The 17,588-nt window shown below is 42.3% G+C and overlaps 1 protein-coding gene across 10 annotated transcripts in view; it reads left to right on the top strand.

Annotated features, from left to right (window-relative positions):
• Nucleotides 1-17,588, top strand: part of ARHGAP26 (Rho GTPase activating protein 26) — a 431,053-nt gene that overhangs the window by 318,197 nt on the left and 95,268 nt on the right. For all 10 annotated transcript variants that reach the window (XR_013445819.1, XR_013445818.1, XR_013445821.1 and 7 more), the window contains one exon: nucleotides 14,388-14,526. Coding sequence is in view for 6 of the 10 variants with exons in the window: in XM_078067363.1 (XP_077923489.1) it covers nucleotides 14,388-14,526 (139 nt within the window). In the remaining 4 variants the exon portion in view is untranslated. The remainder of the gene's footprint in view (nucleotides 1-14,387; nucleotides 14,527-17,588) is intronic.

Raw genomic sequence — 17,588 nt, 5'->3', positions numbered from 1 at the left:
CATCATCTTGTCATGCCGCAGTGGCCAAATGGAGAGTAGGGGAGAGCAGTGGTGGTTATGGTAGCAGTTATTGTGGGCAACGTTGGTTGAGCATTTTTTCTGTACTGAGAACTGGGCTAAGTGCTTTATATGGGTTGTTGCTGTATCCTCACAACAATCCAGTGAAAGAGGCATTCTTATGAGCCTCCTTTAGAAAATGCCCCTTACCCATTTTTTACATGGTTGTCTTCTCATGAAAGTTGAGGTTTTTCCCTTAATATTAGGGAGAGTAACCTTTTTTTTTATCCAAAGTGCCAATATTTTTCCTAATCTGTAGTTTACCCTCCAGTTCTCTAAATGTATTTTTTCATACTGTGTCTGTTGGGAGGAGTCTGTCTTCTCTTTTAGGGCCGTGGAGTTTCTGGTCTTTCTTAAAAAGATCTCTCTCATCCCACATAATGAAGTTTGTCAACAGAGCTGCCCTTACAAAACTTGGATGGGGGCCATGAAGTTTTATGCATCTGTCCCACCTTAGTTCCGAGTAGCACATCCTTAAGAAGCTTCTCAGAACTTGTAGGGTCCCCTAGAACACCATTTGACAGCCACAGTGCTGGGATATAATAAAAAGTAATTTAAAAAATTCTGTACCTCCTAAATGAAAACTCTACCTCGAATGGTGGTTTAATTGTGCTAGATAGCCTGCAAAATAAATCTGTAGTCAGACCACTTCTTATCACTTGTCTGCACTGATAATACTCTGACACAAGCCATCATCATCTCTTGTCTCAATATTTACAACAGCATCCTCATTTGTTCCCTTCCCCTACCCTTGGCCTGTCTATTTTGATAACAGCCACCAGAGTGAGATTTTTTCAGTGCTAAGTCAAATCATATCATTTGTCTGCTGATTACCTTCCAGGGACTTCCCATTTCATGGCATGGAAGTCAGAGCCCTTATAAGAGCCTGGAAGGTCCTACACAGGCTCTGTTACTTACCTCATCTCATCTACGGCCTTCTGTTTTAGTTCACTCCAATGGCCACCTTGACTGCCTTGCTGTTCATTACACATCGCAGCATGCACACCTCAAGGCCTTTGCAGTTGCTTTTCCCAGCACTTGGAACGGTCTTTCTCCACGTAACTTTATGGCATACTTCCTCACCTCTTTTAGGCCTTCTAAATGAGGCCTACCTAGATCTTTCTGTTTAAAATTGCATATATTTCCAACTCCAACATTCCCCTTCTCCCTGATACTGTTTTATATCTCCACAGCATTTTACAACTTCCTACTATAGTACATAATTTGCCTACTGGTTAAATATCTTGCCTTTCTGACCTCCGCTAGGATATATGCTTCTTGCATGCAGGGACTTTTATCTGTTTTGTCCGCTGCTTTATCCCCAGGTCCTCAGTAGGCACTCATATGTGTTGGATGAACGAATGGGCTCTTGTGGTATCTGGCCTCCAAATGGTTCCAAGTGACCCTTTGTCACCTGGTATTCACTGCTCTGTATAGTCCCCTCTCTGAAGAGGGGATCCTAGTATTGATCCCAATGTGATTAATAGGAAATTACAAAACTAATGGAGACTGACTCTGGAGACTGATCAAATAAGAACTTGCAGCATTTGCTTTGGCTTCTGGACTTGCTCACTCTAGGGGAAGCAAGCTACCATGTTGTGACAGTAGTCACATAACCCTGTGGGGAGGAAGTGAGGCTTCCTGCCAACAAGCAGACCAGTTGGGCTGCTATATGAGTGAGTCACTTGGATGTCAATCCTTTAGTCCTGGTCAGTCCTTCAGATGATGCAGCCCTAATGGACATATTGTGTGCAATGTCATAAGAGACCAGTGAGCTAAACCCCTCCTGAATTCCTGACTCATAAAAACTGGAGAGACACTAAATGTTTTAAGCCACTAAGTTTTCAAGGTAATTTGTTGTGGAGCATTAATAACTACTAAAGAACCTCTGAATATAAACTTTCACAATGTAACAAGTATCCTGCGAAGTTGTTTAAGTGGCATGGCCTCCCTTTTACACGGTTAATAAAGAGATAGGAAATCAAATGATTTATTTGAAGAAATTATCTTTTCTCTATTCCAAATTTTGGACCTCCATCCAGCCACCTCCCTCAAATATAGTTAAATCAGGTATAAGTAAACTTTATGTGATATATGAGAAAAATGAACTTGTGAAAAGGGAATATAATTGAATAGCAGTTAAAAATGGTTTCTAGGGATGCCTCAGTGGCTCAGTTGGTTAAGCATCTGCCTTCGGCTCAGGTCATGATCCCGGGGTCCTGGGATCAAGCCCTGTGTTGGGTTCCCTGCTCAGCAAGGGAGCTGCTTCTCCCTCTGCGTGCCACTCCCCCTGCGTGTGCACGCCCTCTCTCTGTCAAATAAATAAATAAAAATCTTTTTTAAAAAATGGTTTCTAAAGACAAACCATCTGGATTCAAATCTGCCACCTCTTTCTAGTTATGTGACCATGAACAGATTACTTAACTTCTCTGTGCTCAGTCTAACTGCTGGAACAAATAACCCCCAAATATCAGTGACTCAGGAGGATAGAAGTTTATCTGTTGCTCACAAAAGAGTTCTCCGTGGGTATTACGAAGGTGGTATCCTCTATGGCGATTAAGCAACTCAGGTGCCTTCCATCTGGTTGTTTTTACCAGATGGTAAAAGTTTACCAGAAAGGTAAAACTGCCTTCTGCTCTGCAGATTTCTGCAATCAACCAGTTGGGTGAAATGAGAGAGTCTGGAAGACTGGGTAAGATTGTATAGACTAAGCACAGAGGATGCTTTCCTTATTTTCTTCCACATTCCATTGGTCAGAAGTCGGTCACATGGCAACATCTAACTGTAAGGGAGGCTGGGAAAGCAAGCTAACTGTGTGTTTAGAGCAAGGGGAAGCGAGTTTGATGACCAACTAGCCAGTTAGCCACATTCCGTCAGTTGGTTTTCTCTGAGGATTAAATAAGGTATGATATGTAAAGGACTTAGCCAGGAATCTGGCATGAAATAAGGTTTAATAACTGTAAACCATTGTTTTTAGCAGTCTCAACAGAGTGCTCTGAAAATAGAGCTCAAGTCCACTTCTGAATGTCACATGTCCCCCTCTCCCAAAATAAAACTTTTTGTAATTTGATCTTTTCTTTAATAAAATATTAAATGTTGAGACAGATACGCAAAGAATGAACAGTGTGATTATGTTCCATCTCCTCAAAGCGGCGGTATTTAAGCCTATAACAGGCAGTGTCCAATGATTTTTTGAGCTATAACTCTTTTTGGTGTCTTTGGGCTTTCAAAGCCAGCAAGCAAATTCAAAAGTAGCATGATAGAAAAAAGGACCAGAAAGTGCTAATAACAATATTGAAACTTGGGTAAACAAGCAGCCATCCTGCCGAAGGCACAAAATACAGAAATAGAAATGAAATATGAAGTGCATGGCCAGGACTGTAAGTATATGGGCAAGAACTGGTGGAAAATACTCATCTGGTTTGGTGGGTTATAAATTATGGTACTCTCTGCTGTGTATTTGTTAAGGTACCTACAGTATTAAGAGTATTACACTTCTTCATTATATGTTCCTTTTCATTAGTCTTTGCCAGAGAGTGGGATGAATCACATTGAGGGTTTATGTTCTTGTGGGAGCCAGTGATGAAAGAGTATGACTGAAAACATTTCTGGGATGAAGACTGCCCCAGAGTGCCTGTCCCCAGTCCTGAAGGAGCCTAGTGTACCATCTTGATAGAGGTTTTTTAATCGGGGGTCCACGATGGGCCAAAGTTTGCAAGACCTGGATATGTGCATTCTTCTGGGGGGAAAGTCCTTCATATTCATCAGGTTTGCCTTTCTGGTAAAAACAACTTAGAATAAGTCAACTAGACTCCTTTTTAAATATAGCTTTAGGTCTGGTCTGGTATAAAATGAGCAGTTCCTGCTTTAGGCTCCTTTTGGAGCCTATGAAGTTCACCTAATAGAAATCCTAAGCATCCATGGCCATGCTCTGGCCCCTGGCTTTCTGGAGATGATGCTTTGGATAAATATCCTCCCAGTAGAACTGAACTGTAGTCATCAAATCCAGAGCACTCTTATGTCCTCAGATGAATATTGTCGGAGACTTGTTCTTTAAAATTTACACTATTAAGATCTTAGTTAATATTTAATGAGTATTCCCTTAGACTTGGCTATAATTTTCTAGAAATATGCACACACATACACAAATGTCCATGAGTGACTACTTTTCTAACTTTAGTGTCACAAGTTGGACAAAATTCTGAAACCCCACTTGAAGAAATGCTTTCCAACAGCATCTTTTTATCCTGTCTGCCAACAAGAAGCATGAGATAGTCTTGCTTGAAACAAGGTCTAAAATGTATGTCCCCCGCAATGACTGGCGTAATACTCTCTCATGTTGTTAAGAACATTTTGTAGAAGGTGTTTCATTGGTCCCTTGGAATAAAATTAGGTAATAGATATATAGTAATAGTAGATAGAAGTAATAGAAGATAGTACCAAAAGAGGGTATAGTGGCCCAGGCATCTAGCCATTGGAGCCACTCAGAGACAGAGAGAACCGTAAGATGCCTGTTGTAGTTATCTATTCCTGCATAACAAATCACCTCCAAACCTAGTGACTTAAAACAGCAAGGATTTTTTTTTTTTTGCTCTCAATTCTGTGGGTCAGAAATCTGGGGAGGGCTTCTGTGTGTCCCATATGGTATCTGCTGGGGAGGTTTGACTGCAGCTGGATGATCCAAGATGGCCTTAATCCACATGTCTGGAACCTTGGAACTAGCTGTCAGCTGGGACACCTTGGTTCTCTTCTCTGTGGCCTCTTTATCTCCATGTGATCCCTCTTCACTTGATAGTCTGGGCCAGACTTCCAAGGGGGCAAACACAGAAGCCACAAGGCCTCCTAAGGCGTCAGCCTGGAATAGACAGAGTGTCGCTTCAGCCACATTGTGTTGGTCAAAGCAAGTCACCAGGCCAACCAGATTGAAGAGGTGGGAAAGAGACCCCACCTCTGGCTGAGAGAAGCCGTGTGCACATAGAGGGGAAGGAGCAGTTGTGGGCTGCCATCTGTGTAGGTGTTCTGCCATAAGGCCTCCCTCCCCATGCCTGGCAAGTTTGCATGTAGTTCCTGTTGGAAAAGGCATGGCTTTCTTATGAGAGGCTTGCGCTGAACACAGGCAGTTCCTTGGTATTTCTTACAGAAAGCGCTCTTCTCCTTCTTAGCATTGCCGTTTTTTACACAGCCAGGGGGCATCAAACGTTGATACTGACAAGTCAGTCCTCAAATGCCCTTTGGTATTGAGCCTCCGTGTGGAGAACTAACTCATCTATGTCTAAAACTGGAAAAACATCTTTGTCTTTAAAACTGACATTTAAAAGAGGGGGGCAGGGAATGTTTTCTAGCCATAAAATTCAGCTTCTTTTACCTGATGAAACGTCTTTTTTTTTTTTTTTTTTTTTTTTTTTTTGAAGAGAAGGAAAAAGGCTTCTATGTTTGAACTGGCTAAAGTATATAGCTAAAGCATATGCCCAGAAACTCAGTCCTTCACCTCCCCCGGCAGACCCAGTGAGGAGAGCGATGTTTGGAATAGTTGTAGGTGATAAATATCCCACAGTAAGTGGAGGCAGAGAGGAAAAAGCCAGAAGATAGGGATTATGTTTGGGGGCTGGTGGGGATCTTCCTTTTCCATGTTTGGTAATACATACTGATTTACTTTGTTGAAGGTAATGGATCTTTGTAATGTACATAGTTTAGAAGCAGTAACAGTTAATTTTATTATAGCTTCTTATCCACAAGATACTGTGCTAAGCAGCTTTATATCATCATATCATTTAATTTTTACAAGGTCCATATTTTTACCTCTAGTTTACAAATTATGAACCTGAAGTGTAAAGAGTTTAAGAAACAGACCTTAGGAGAGGAACTAGATCTGAACTGCTTTTACAACCCAAGCTGCTCAAATCGGCTCTAGTTTATCTCTGTGCCATGCATTTATTGAGCATCTACTACTGGCTGAAAAGGAATAAGAGGGGACCTTTTTCCTAAGGCCCTCCGATTTTATCAGGGTATGACTAAGCATGATACAGCATGCTAAGTGACATCCAGTAAGACGAGTCAAGTGTATGGCATCACTGAAGAGAAATCACTTAATTCTGCTTGTACTGGGCTCAGACAGATAAAGACATTTTCTAGGCAGAGAAAGAGTTGAGACATGAGGGACAGCCTTCTAGGGATTAATTAACTCATGTGTGTTAAAATGACATGGTTGTGAAAGAATGTGGGTTATATGTTAGCAAGTGGTGGGAGATCCTGCCAGATCGTTGGTTTTAGCCCATTGTCAGGGATTTTGAAAGCTATGGAAAAGGGTTTGCATTTACTCCTGAAAAATGGGAGCTTTCAGGTTTCCAGGTTAAAGGGGTGAAATGATTACATCCGTACTTTAGAAAGACTTCTCTGGAAGGTGAACCAAATTATACTCTGATTATTAATATCAAAATCACTTGTTAAATAAAGCACAAAAATCATAGAGTTGACTATATGTAAACTTGTGGCTTTATATAAAAAAAAGTCTCAGAGCGTAACCTTTGACTTACAAAGCCTTTACTTCTCACAGGGTAGAGTAAGATTCTGATGGCTTTTATTTGGTTCTTCTTGCCAGACTTTTAAAGGGAAATTCTAGCTTATGGCATCATTTCCCTTCAGTGACTCCATACCCTGGGCTCTTGTTGGTTCTTGGATTATATGAGACCTAGAGAAGAATAGTCTTAAGAGTCTGGCTTTTTTTTTTAGATTGTAGTCACATATCAAAGTGGAAAGATTTTAGTTCTTTCCATGCTTGTTTTAAGGTAACAATCCATTATATAAAATTACCATTTCTGTATGGGGACACAATCTTTGCCCAGCTCACAGTTTATCACTCTGAGCCTTAAAACGTCAAGCAGGTCAATACTTGGGGTTATAGTGGAAGTTACCAATATTTATATGCTTCTAGTTAAGATACTAAAACAAAATGTTGAGTGCTGTCATTGTCTAAGATTCCCCAACGCCCAGGAATTTTGCTACTTAAAATATTTTCCTTTTATTTTTTGGTTAAAGGTTACCTTGCCAGTAACTTTGAAAATTTTAGATGTTTGAGAAAGAACAACCATACCAAGGAAACAAACTGCTTTCTTTTTGTAGTTTCGGTTAAATGTGAAATCTCAGGTTAATAACATGTATGTGCGTGCGTTTTATGTTCCTATTAAGTTCCAACCTGTAGGAGTAGGATTAGACCCACTCATGTAATGGTCCACGATATTCTTTTGGCTGTGGCACTCAAAAAGGTTTCTGCACATGAAGCAGAGTGTGGATGTGCTCATGTGCCCAAGCACCACATGCTTTTATCACCATTGCCTCTTTCAATGCCTGTTGATCTTTTACAAAAGAAAGCATCATGATTCTTTTCCCAGCTCATCAGTTTGCTTTGGAAGAGGGAGGAGTGTTGATCTTTGAATTGTTAGTTCTTAGAAATGCCCAAAGATCAGTGCCCCCTTTAGAAGTATGTTAACTTTTAATCTTATCCGTCAAGAAGAGCCTGGTAACCATGGATGGGGCCCCACTGAACACCTAGTATAAGCACCAAGTCCTAAGCAACTTTGCATTCCCATTAAAATGATAGTCTTTTGATCTGACTTGGTTTGCGCCCACCAAACTACCTCAACCTGCTTTTACCAAAATGTTGGTGGAATCAAAATCCACCACTATTGGGGTTTGTGCACAAAATGTCCATCAGTTAATAAAATATAATTGATTTGAATAGTTTCTGGCAACTGACAAGTGTTTGGCAGTTTTATTTCATGTTCTTGATATTTCAAGCAGCTGTTGATATGCAGCCTTAATGATGATGATGAAGAATTACTCGATGCTTTACTACATTGAGATAATCCCTGGTACTGTTGCCTGCTTGGGAAGCTAGTCTTGTATCTTATGGTCGTGGCTTTTTTTTTAATGTGTTCATTGATTTTTATTTTTTTATTTTTTGTTACTTTTTCTTCCATTGGTTCCTGAGTATGCTCTTTTTGGTCCTGCCCATGTTAGGTTTAGAAGTAAGCTAGATTTACTTACGTGCGGGGCTGGAATGCTTCTGTCACAAGCCCTTTTTCTTTTTTGAGTGTCAAGTACTGAGCAAATTACTCTTCATTAATGCTATAGGGTTGTGGATCTGAACATGTATATTCCCTCCCAAAAAGCCCCAGATAAACTGAGCATTGTTTGAATTGTGAAGCTCCTTTAATGTTGCTTAAATAAGGGTGGGGTTTTGTTATGTTTTCATCTATTCCTCTGTTGGCAAAGAGAACAAGAAATAGAAACTTTCTGGAGATAGGGAAAATCACAGCATCCAATGGATGACCCATGCCATCTATATATGACCTCGGTTACTAAATGGAATTGGTTTCTTTTGAAGGACTTTTAATAACTCCCCAACCTACTTTCTAAATTGTTGATCCCTCTGCCAAAATGCTGATATCAATAGGGCATCAGACTCCCAGATGTCCTTAAAATCCCTCTCTGTCGCTGTAGCCTTTGAATTTGGCTTCTTAACTGTTGCTGTAAATGAACGCTGCTAAATAAGACTTGCCCGGCTTTCCCATGGAAAGGCGCTGGGTTTGTGGCTTTTCAGGCCCTAGGCAGCCCTGCTTACTGTCTGTCATGAGAAGGAGTGGGCAGTGTGTGAGCCCTGCTCTATGGTTCCAGCCCTCTACTCCCAAAGCAGACATCCTCACATTAAACAAGCCCAGATTTGTTGATCCTTTTAATACTTGTAACTGATGCATTTGTGTCTCAGAAAAATGCTCAGTCTCTTCTGTTTTGCTTTGTAATCCCCAGGCCTCTGTCGTTGATTTATTGTCTCAGAGCTACTTTGCAGTTATAGACCAGGAACTCTATCATGACCTAATTTTCCTCCCATAAAAATCACAGCACATAATAAAGAGTGTACCCCACACATTATAGGGAGGCTCCTAATCCTTGTAAATTGCAGGAGCCTGTGATGAATGGGATCGCAAAAGGTGTAAAAATGTGTATGTGCCATGGCCAGCAACGAATTCTGCAAGTGGCAGTGGTCTACAGTTGTTGGGATGGGCCTCAGGCAGACAGGGGGGCGGGCAGTGAAATTTGAATTTTGTAGACAACACAAGGGAAAAGAACAGCAAATTTTAACATTGCTGTAAGCAGTTAAGATCGATGTTTTGCAAAGAACAGTAATTAAATTTGCACTTATAAATTAAATCCTCATGTCCTGACTGCAAATAATTCATTGTTGAGTCTCCAGTTATTTCCCTTCTTATACTTTTTTATTGAATACAGTAATGTCTCTTGAACACTGAGTGTCAAACTGTGTTAGGTGCTTTGGTCTTCACCACACTCCTGGGAGTTTTTACAGATGAGGCATCTGAAGGTCACAGAGTTACACAACTTGCTCGGAGTCACAGAACTACTAGTAAGCAACTAAAGTCAGATCCATTGGACTGTAAAACTTGGAGTCTTCTTATTTTTTCCTCTGTCTCTCAAATTAATAATAGGTATAAAGACTACACGTGGGTAAGATCCAGATGGTCATGCTAAATTCCAGTCCAGCTGCACTCAAGTATGTGACCTCGGATGAATCAGTTCATCTCACTGAGTCTTAGTTTCCTTACCTTCATGATGCCAAGAATAATAGTACCTTTCTTACAGAGTTATTGTGAGTAAAATAATGAGGTAATTCGTGTAAATAACTTAGCATGATGAGCACTCAAGGAATTTTGGTTATTTTATTGTCATTTATACCACTACCACTTCTTGTCTACTCTTTGCTAGGTTCTGTGCTAAGCACTTAATGTGTGTTAACTTTTCAATAGCTCTGCGAGGCAGATTTTAGATCCTCATTTGCACAAGGAAAACAGGCTCAGAGGCGTTGAGGCTCTTGCCTGAGTTGAACCCAAGTCTGTCTAGCTCCAAAGCCTCTTTGCTTTCTACCCACATGCTGGCTGTGAATTCCTTTGCTGGACTTTTTGTGGTGATATGGCAATGATGCTGCTCTCAGTGATGGTGAGGTCAGTGTAGCTGTAGGTGTTGCCCACTGAATAAGCAGCAGAACCTGGCCCTGGCCCCGGCCTGTGTGACTGCAGAAGCCTGACCACTCTCCCTTGTAGCTTAAGGGGAAACAGAAGCTTGGTATTTACGGGTCTGCTAATTCCACTTTTAGGAAGCTTGAAATTGGGAATACTTGGAAGAGATATCCGGAGTTGTTTTCTTATGTTACAGTTTTATGCCTCAGTAGCTTCCAGAAGGCTTATGGCCTACCCAGTAACTTTTAATTCTAAAGTGTTCCTAACTCAGAATTAGTAAGTTTGGACAGAATTAATAGGGCACTTGGGGGCACAGAATAAATCCCCCCCCCTTTTTGTGTTAATTTGGAAAGTCTCTGTGAAATGTGTGGATTGTTCCAGCCATGTGGTAGAGCTCCATAAATCCATTGCTCATAAATGATAGGAACTCACACTTGCATCATTCAGCAGGGTCATTCGTACAGTGATTCTTCTCAACAGAAAGAAAGAAACTTACTTGATTTTCTTGAAATTACCTCTTCCAAACAAAACAGGTTTGGAATAACCAACAAAAGTGAAAAATTCGAATTGTCATCAGAATTCCAGCTTGAGTTTTAGCACGGAGACAAACTCTTGGCCTTGCTAGAAAGTGGCCAGACAGTAGGCAGGCTTTAAACAGCTTGTATTTGTTCAAGTTTCAGAGTTAAATGAACAACAGTCATTAGGGGAGTGATTTTCCAGACTCCTTAACGTAAGTTTGTATCATCTGCCCTGACTTGGTCACCTTTACAGAGGTGCCCTTGCACTCCGGAGACACGTGTAATCCCAGCGGAGGTAATCTTGTGTCTGGCACTCGACATTTTGTGGTGCAAGAGCGGCCCCATCAGAGCTCTTGAGCAGCCTGGGCCTGGCTCACAATGATGCCCGGAGAACTGGCCTTTGGGACTGTAGGTCTCACCCGTGGTAAAAATCTCCTAGAACTGGTTCCGGTATGGTCTCACAGCTTTTCTTTTAAAGAAACCTACCAGTGTGCAGAACGAACGGCTCTCCTGGGTTCCATGTCTCCTCCTGCTTGGCTGGGTATAAACATTGTTTTGGAAGCAATTTTTCACGCATCTGCCGAAATCTGCAGCCTTTCCTCACAACCTATTCTTTGCTTCTCCAGCATTTCCGATGTTTTTTAGGTAGGAATATAACCTCACATTTTTGGTGATAGTTGAAATTAAAATGTGTATCCATTTTCTTTGTGCCCATTGTAATGTTGCCCAGGGAGCTCATTTCCAGTTACGAAAAGAGAAATAAAACTTGAAGGCCAGACGTAAGGGGGTGGAGGCCTATCACAAGTCTGAATTCATTTTCAGACGTTTTCAGCTAGGGGTGGCTGAGAGTGCTATACTCGAGGGCAGAGGCAGAGGAGTGCTAAGGGACACCATTATTTGTTGAAATCCATGCTTATCCATTCGGGGCATGGCTTCTGGAGTGAAGATTGGCTGGAAAAGCTGAGCGGAATGAGTAATGACAGCTGAGGACGTGGAGAGTGCAGATGTGAGGAGCCTCAGCCCTACATTCCAGGTCCGGCCTCTCTGCTGCTTCGCTGTGCAGCAGGTCAGGAGATTTCTCCTGTGGCAGACTCACCCTACTTAATATGCTGAGTTGACCTGTGGCTTAGAAGTCACGTGAAGTGCCTAGCACGGTGCCTGCCAGGCACAGATGCTCACATACAGGAGCAAGGTTTAAATGTCAGTGATAATAGTGCATCATGAGGTGGTCACCTGGGAGGAGCCTTGCAGCTCAGCAGTGTTTGGGGAACACAGGAAAGCGGGGAGAAAGCCTCTTAGAGTCTGTGGTCCTTGAACTCAACAACAACCATAGTTTCTTTTTTCTTCCCTTGCAGAACTCAGGGGACTGCACATACGTATAGCCCCAGTACTTATTTTTAGGGGTGCCAACTCCTCTGGAAGCCAGGACGTTTCTGTTGTTTTTGCTTTAAGTCCCCTTCTCTTCTTACCTCTTCGCCCCACTTGAACTCAGCTATGTTGTGATTCAGTTTATTTTGTTGAAAATTCAGTCCCCTAGGGAAAATATGATAATGCTGTTTTCAGACAGCTGTGTTTGGGAGCAAGACTGACTTAACCAGCTGGCTGGCATCATTGGAGCCCAAGGACCTGCCAACCCATGGAGAGCAGCTGTTTTGGCTGAAATTCTCATCATTCTTATGACTTTGCTTCCTATATATCAGCTTCAGAGTTCTGCTTTTAAATGCACTCACAAAGGAGAGAGGGCCATTGGAAAGAGTGTAGTATATCTAATGCTACCCATAGTTGAAGGAAGTGGGGTGCCCCCACCTTCCTCTTGTTACTCATGATTGTTGAGAAGGAGGAAATCCAGGAGGAGGCTAGCTCCAGAGTGAGACATGATAATGAGTAGATCAATAAATATTGATATCTTAATACAGTGTGGTTGTTACACAACCATTAAGAATCATGTTTAAGGGGCGCCTGGCTGGCTCAGTCGTTAAGCATCTGCCTTCGGCTTGGGTCATGATCCCAGGGTCCTGGGATCGAGCCCCGCATCGGGCTCCCTGCTCAGCGGGAAGCCTGCTTCTCCCTCTCCCACTCCCCCTGCTTGTGTTCCCTCTCTCACTGTGTCTCTCTCTGTCAAATAAATAAATAAAATCTTTTAAAAAAATAAAAGAATCATGTTTAAGATTTTTTAAAGAAAGGAGAAATGTTGAAATACAATGTTAGATGTATAGGATACAAAACTGTGTAGATTATGTAATCCCAATTAGGGAAAATGGTTTTTTGACATTAAATGAGGTAACTCCTACAAAGCACTTAACCTGATACCTGGCATGGCAAACGCTCACTAAATCACAGCTACTGGATGCAAAAACGTTCCCCACAGGGAACGTGTTTACCTCGTGCATTGTGATATCCAGAGTACTTGGTATGAAGTAAATGCTCAAAAGATCTTTCTTGACTGAATGAATTAGTGTTATCATTTATATGCATTTGAAAAGAAATCTAGGGGCTCCTGGGTGGCTCAGTCAGTTGAGTGTCTGACTCTTGGTTTCAGCTCAGGTCGTGCTCTCAGGGTCCTGGGATCGAGTCCCACGTCAGGCTCCTTGCTCAGCGGGGAGTCTGCTTGAGATTCTCTCTCTCCCTCTCCCTCTGCCCCCACCACTTCTGCTCTCTCTCAAATCAAATAATCTTTAAAAAAGAAAAGAAATCAGGAAAATCTAGGGATACAGCTTTCTATGTTATCTGTAATTGTATCTATAATTGTGGCAGCTAATCTCTGCCTTGTTCTTTATTATAAATGGTGAGGACAGTACATCTTGCTCCAGGTCACTGAGAACTGAAGGAGCCACATGTAAAACACACACAGTGACACATCCCTAGGGAAGTGACATTGTATGGTGGCTGTGGTGATCATGGTAAGCACCACGTAAGTGTAGCTGTTGTAATAATTACATCATGCTTGTATCTGTAAAAAGAAAAGATATTGTCGTGATTTTTGTCTGTTGTTTTGTTCTTGTTTTTTTACCCAGGACTTTTTTTTTTTTTTTTTTTTTTTTTTAAGTGAAAGCTTAAAAGAAAAAAGTGCATAAGAAAACTCAAATGCTTATCGTGGTTGTCTCTAAATAGTGGAATTAGAAAGTTTTTCTCTTTTTTTCCTGATGCTTTTCTACATTTTCCAAATTGTCTGTAGTATTGGTTACTTTTATCATCAGCCTTTTTTTTCCCCTTTTAAATGAGAAAACTCTCAGCATCAAAGCTGACACAGAGCTCCTGAACTAGAAAGCAGGCTCCATCTAAGGATGACTGAGGACTGGGAACTGGTGCCCTGCTCTGGACTTCTTGGAAAGTTATTTAAATGCAGTTTCACGTTCTAAGAACGTTGCAAAGCAATCATTAAGAACTGGTCAGTAGAACCAGTGAGGAAAAGTAAAGGGTTTTGATGAACTGGTTCTGGACAAAGGTAGTCAAAACACTCAAAGCCCTACTAATAGACAATGGCTTATATTTAGCACAGTTCGTTCCCCTGGAGAGAACAACAGAGGGAGGACCAGTGAAAGTGACAGCAGAAGGGGCTAGAAATGGAAGTGAATGGTCGGCAAACTCTGAGAATCACTTCCGAAAGAAAATGTTTAGTGCCAGTTCTGAGAGATGTTTCAAATGAAGTCCTGAGCTAATGCCGGTGGTCTTTTCGGGTTTTCTTGCTGATTCTTTGATACCACCAAGCTTTCAGTTGTGCTGGTTGGGGCTTGCTCCCCCACTCACAGCAGTGTGTAACCCTTCTATGCAACTTTACTTGCAGATATTTAACACCGTGCCTGATACACCTCTCACCAATGCCCAGCTGCACCTGTCCCGGAAGAAGAGCAGTGACTCCAAGCCCCCTTCCTGCAGCGAGAGGCCCCTGACACTCTTCCACGCCATGCAATCAGCAGAAAAACGTGAGTCCCATGGCTCGGGGCCAGCAAGGTGCTCAAGAGATGTCCTGTGCTGCCTCCCACCTGCTCAGGGTGCACGTCTCCAGCCTCTCTGTGTGCTGCTGTCCTGTGTGTCCTTGAGGATGGTGTGTGGCTGGGCCCTCCCCGGTTTCATTGCTGAGTAAGCCTGGGTAGGACAGGAAACAGTGTTAGGAAAATGAAAGGCCAGGGCCACTTGCTGTGCAGGATTCTCTCTTCCAGATCTCCTTTGGGCAAACAGCTGAGCATTGTTTCCTCCTGTGACACAGTAAGAGCTCAGCTCCGGCATCACTGCCTTGGCCCCTCTTTGGTTAGCGGCTCCCACAGAAGCAGTTTCCTTTTCTTAGTTTGTCATTAAATGCTTATTAGTGCGAGTCACGTGCCCCACTTGAATGTGACTCTGAGGCCAGGCCCTGGCTTTTCTCATCCTGCTACTCCACCTCTCATGGAACCTAGCATGGAGTGGACACTTAATAAATGGGTGAACTTATTGAATGAATTAATTAGAGAATAACACTCTCTTTGTTCCAAGCAGCACAGTGTTATCACCCCAGTTTTACGGAGTCCTTTTTTCATGTCAGAATGGAGTTCTTTGCAGTTATCAGGTGACTGGGCCCTAAACTATTCAGGCTTGTTTCAGCTTCTGGAATAAGGCAGCTGAGTGGTGTAGTGTAGGAGTTGAGAGCTCAAGCTCTGCCTGGAGTCCTGTCAGACCTGGGTTCTCGCGCCAGCAGCAATACACGAGCAAGCCTTTTACCATCTCTCAGCCTCTGTTTGCTCATCTGTAAAGTAGGGATAAGAGTGCCTCTCTTATAGGGATTTGTTAGGAAGTAAATAAAATTTTACATTTAAGCATCTGGCACAAGTCTTGGACTTGGCAAGGGCTGATAGCTGAAAGCTGCTGCTATTATTACTAGTTATTGTTTAATCACACACAAATACCAAGGCTCGTTCTTTCACACAACCGACAATTGCATGTTGCCTGCAAGAGACTGGGAATATAAACATCAGACCTTGTCTTTAAGGTGCTCACAGTTGAGGGAGGGGAGTAGATAAGTGAATAATAGATAGTGGTAAGTCACCGTGATCACCGCCCTTGGAGAGAGAAGTCCATTCACAGAGGCTGCGGAACATGGACAGTTGAGAGAGCACGCCCTGGCACCAGATGGCCTGGCTGCTAGTTCTGTGTCTGCCGTCTCTGGCTGCACATGACGTGGGCAAGTCACCTAGCATCCCAGGGCCTCAGGGTCCTCTTCTGGAAGACAGGGGTAACAGTTTCTACCTCATAGGTTTGTTGTGCAGATTAGAGTACTTCACATGGTACCTGGTGCAGAGTAAGTGCCCAGTAAATGCTGGGGGGATGTTGTTATTGTTGTTGTTGTTAACCTTTATGAAGCACGGTAAAGACACAGAGCAGAAGAATGAATCACTTGGCCTTGAAGAGGAGAGAAAATATATATGTGGATTGGCATCTTTTTATTTGTCACCAAAAAAACCTTTTTTTTTTTAACAAAAAACATTTTTTATCCCCTGTATTTCAGAAGTAATGGCCTTCATTTTCATTCTGAAAACAAATCTTCGCCGTCCCCAGACCATCACTGCATTTGAAGATGTCATACTGTCCCATAAAATGGCTAGACCTTGGTGAATTTAGCACCATTTGGGTTGTTTCAGATATTTAGCTTTTATGAGTGAAGCTACTATTATCTTCGTAGCTAAATCTTTTCACAGGCATGATCATTTCCTTAAGCTAAATTCCTGGAGGAATTTCTAGGTCAGAGGATATGCACAGTTTCAGGGCTTTGACCCCTATGGGGTTGAGTTCCCTTTAAACAATAGACTGTGTTCCTCTTAAATATGTGGCTTGGGCCATTCTCACTTTGGTCTGCACATGGCCTGGGCCCCTCTGAGTGTAGCAGGGAACACTGGGAACAGGACTGGTCTCCCCATACCTACCCTGAACAAGAACGGCATTGGGCTGTGGGGTGATGTATTTCTCACGGTGCTAGGAGAGCCGCGGTCACCTGACGTTTGGGACTAAGCAGTGGACAGTGTAGATTAGGACCCATCAGACAGTTAGGTTGAAGCAGAAGCAGCTTTGGAAGAGATCTCAAAGCATATTCTGGGAGCATGTTAGAAAGAAGATAGAGATTAGGAGAAAATCAATTAGATCTTGACCCAAGATTAATTTGATCACACAAGGTAGAGGATGAAAGGTAAGGACATGTGAGAACAGACAGACCTAAGCTGAGGAACGAGCTGCTGATGTATCAGTCTGCAGACAGTGGACAGAAGGATGGAAGATGGAAAGACAGTGAAGCAGCCTGTCTTTCCTCTGAATGTTACAAAATGCTCCCTGGAAACAGGAATGGAACCTCGGATATTTGAGGGGTGCTTAGCTTTCCTCCCTTTCTCAAAGAAGAAATGTTTTCATTGAAAAGTATGTAGGTGGGCATATATACATAGACTTTTTATAGTTTGTTTTGGAAAACCTTTTTTTTCCCAAGAAACTAGAACGATATCCAAGCTGGCTTGGAAAGTACCATAGGATGGGTGGGTGACTGGCCAGGAGCTGGCAGGTTCTGCTGGCACCCCACCCCAGCTTGTAACCCAGCCACCCCTCACTGTGAGATGAGCAGGTGACAGGGCACTGTCACGTTTTCACACACCTGACTCTTCCCTCTGTCTCATCTGTGGATAAAGACAGAAGGCTCCTTTATCAAAGCACTTTGCCGAGTTTACTCTGTAGAATTAAAGTACAAATAAACACGGCAGGTCATTTGTGGGTAAAAAAAAAGGAAAAAAAATGTGTATTTCCGTAGGGTGATGCTTTTCAGTTTAAGGGAACTTTCGATATCTAGCTCACTTCCTTCCAAACTTAAATCATTTGCATAAACCTTCGTTCACTCTTTGGTCGACAAACACATAACTCATACACTGTCATTTAATACATTTCTTTAAATTGATTGGTAAAGCTTCAGTGCATAACATAGTTTCTAGTTTATAGTAGACACTTGCTACACTTTTTTAAAAGAATAAATAAACGA

This window comes from Halichoerus grypus, chromosome 2 (genome assembly GCF_964656455.1).
Source record: "Halichoerus grypus chromosome 2, mHalGry1.hap1.1, whole genome shotgun sequence".
Taxonomy (NCBI): domain Eukaryota; kingdom Metazoa; phylum Chordata; class Mammalia; order Carnivora; family Phocidae; genus Halichoerus; species Halichoerus grypus.
This window is presented reverse-complemented; position numbering and strand designations above follow the sequence as displayed.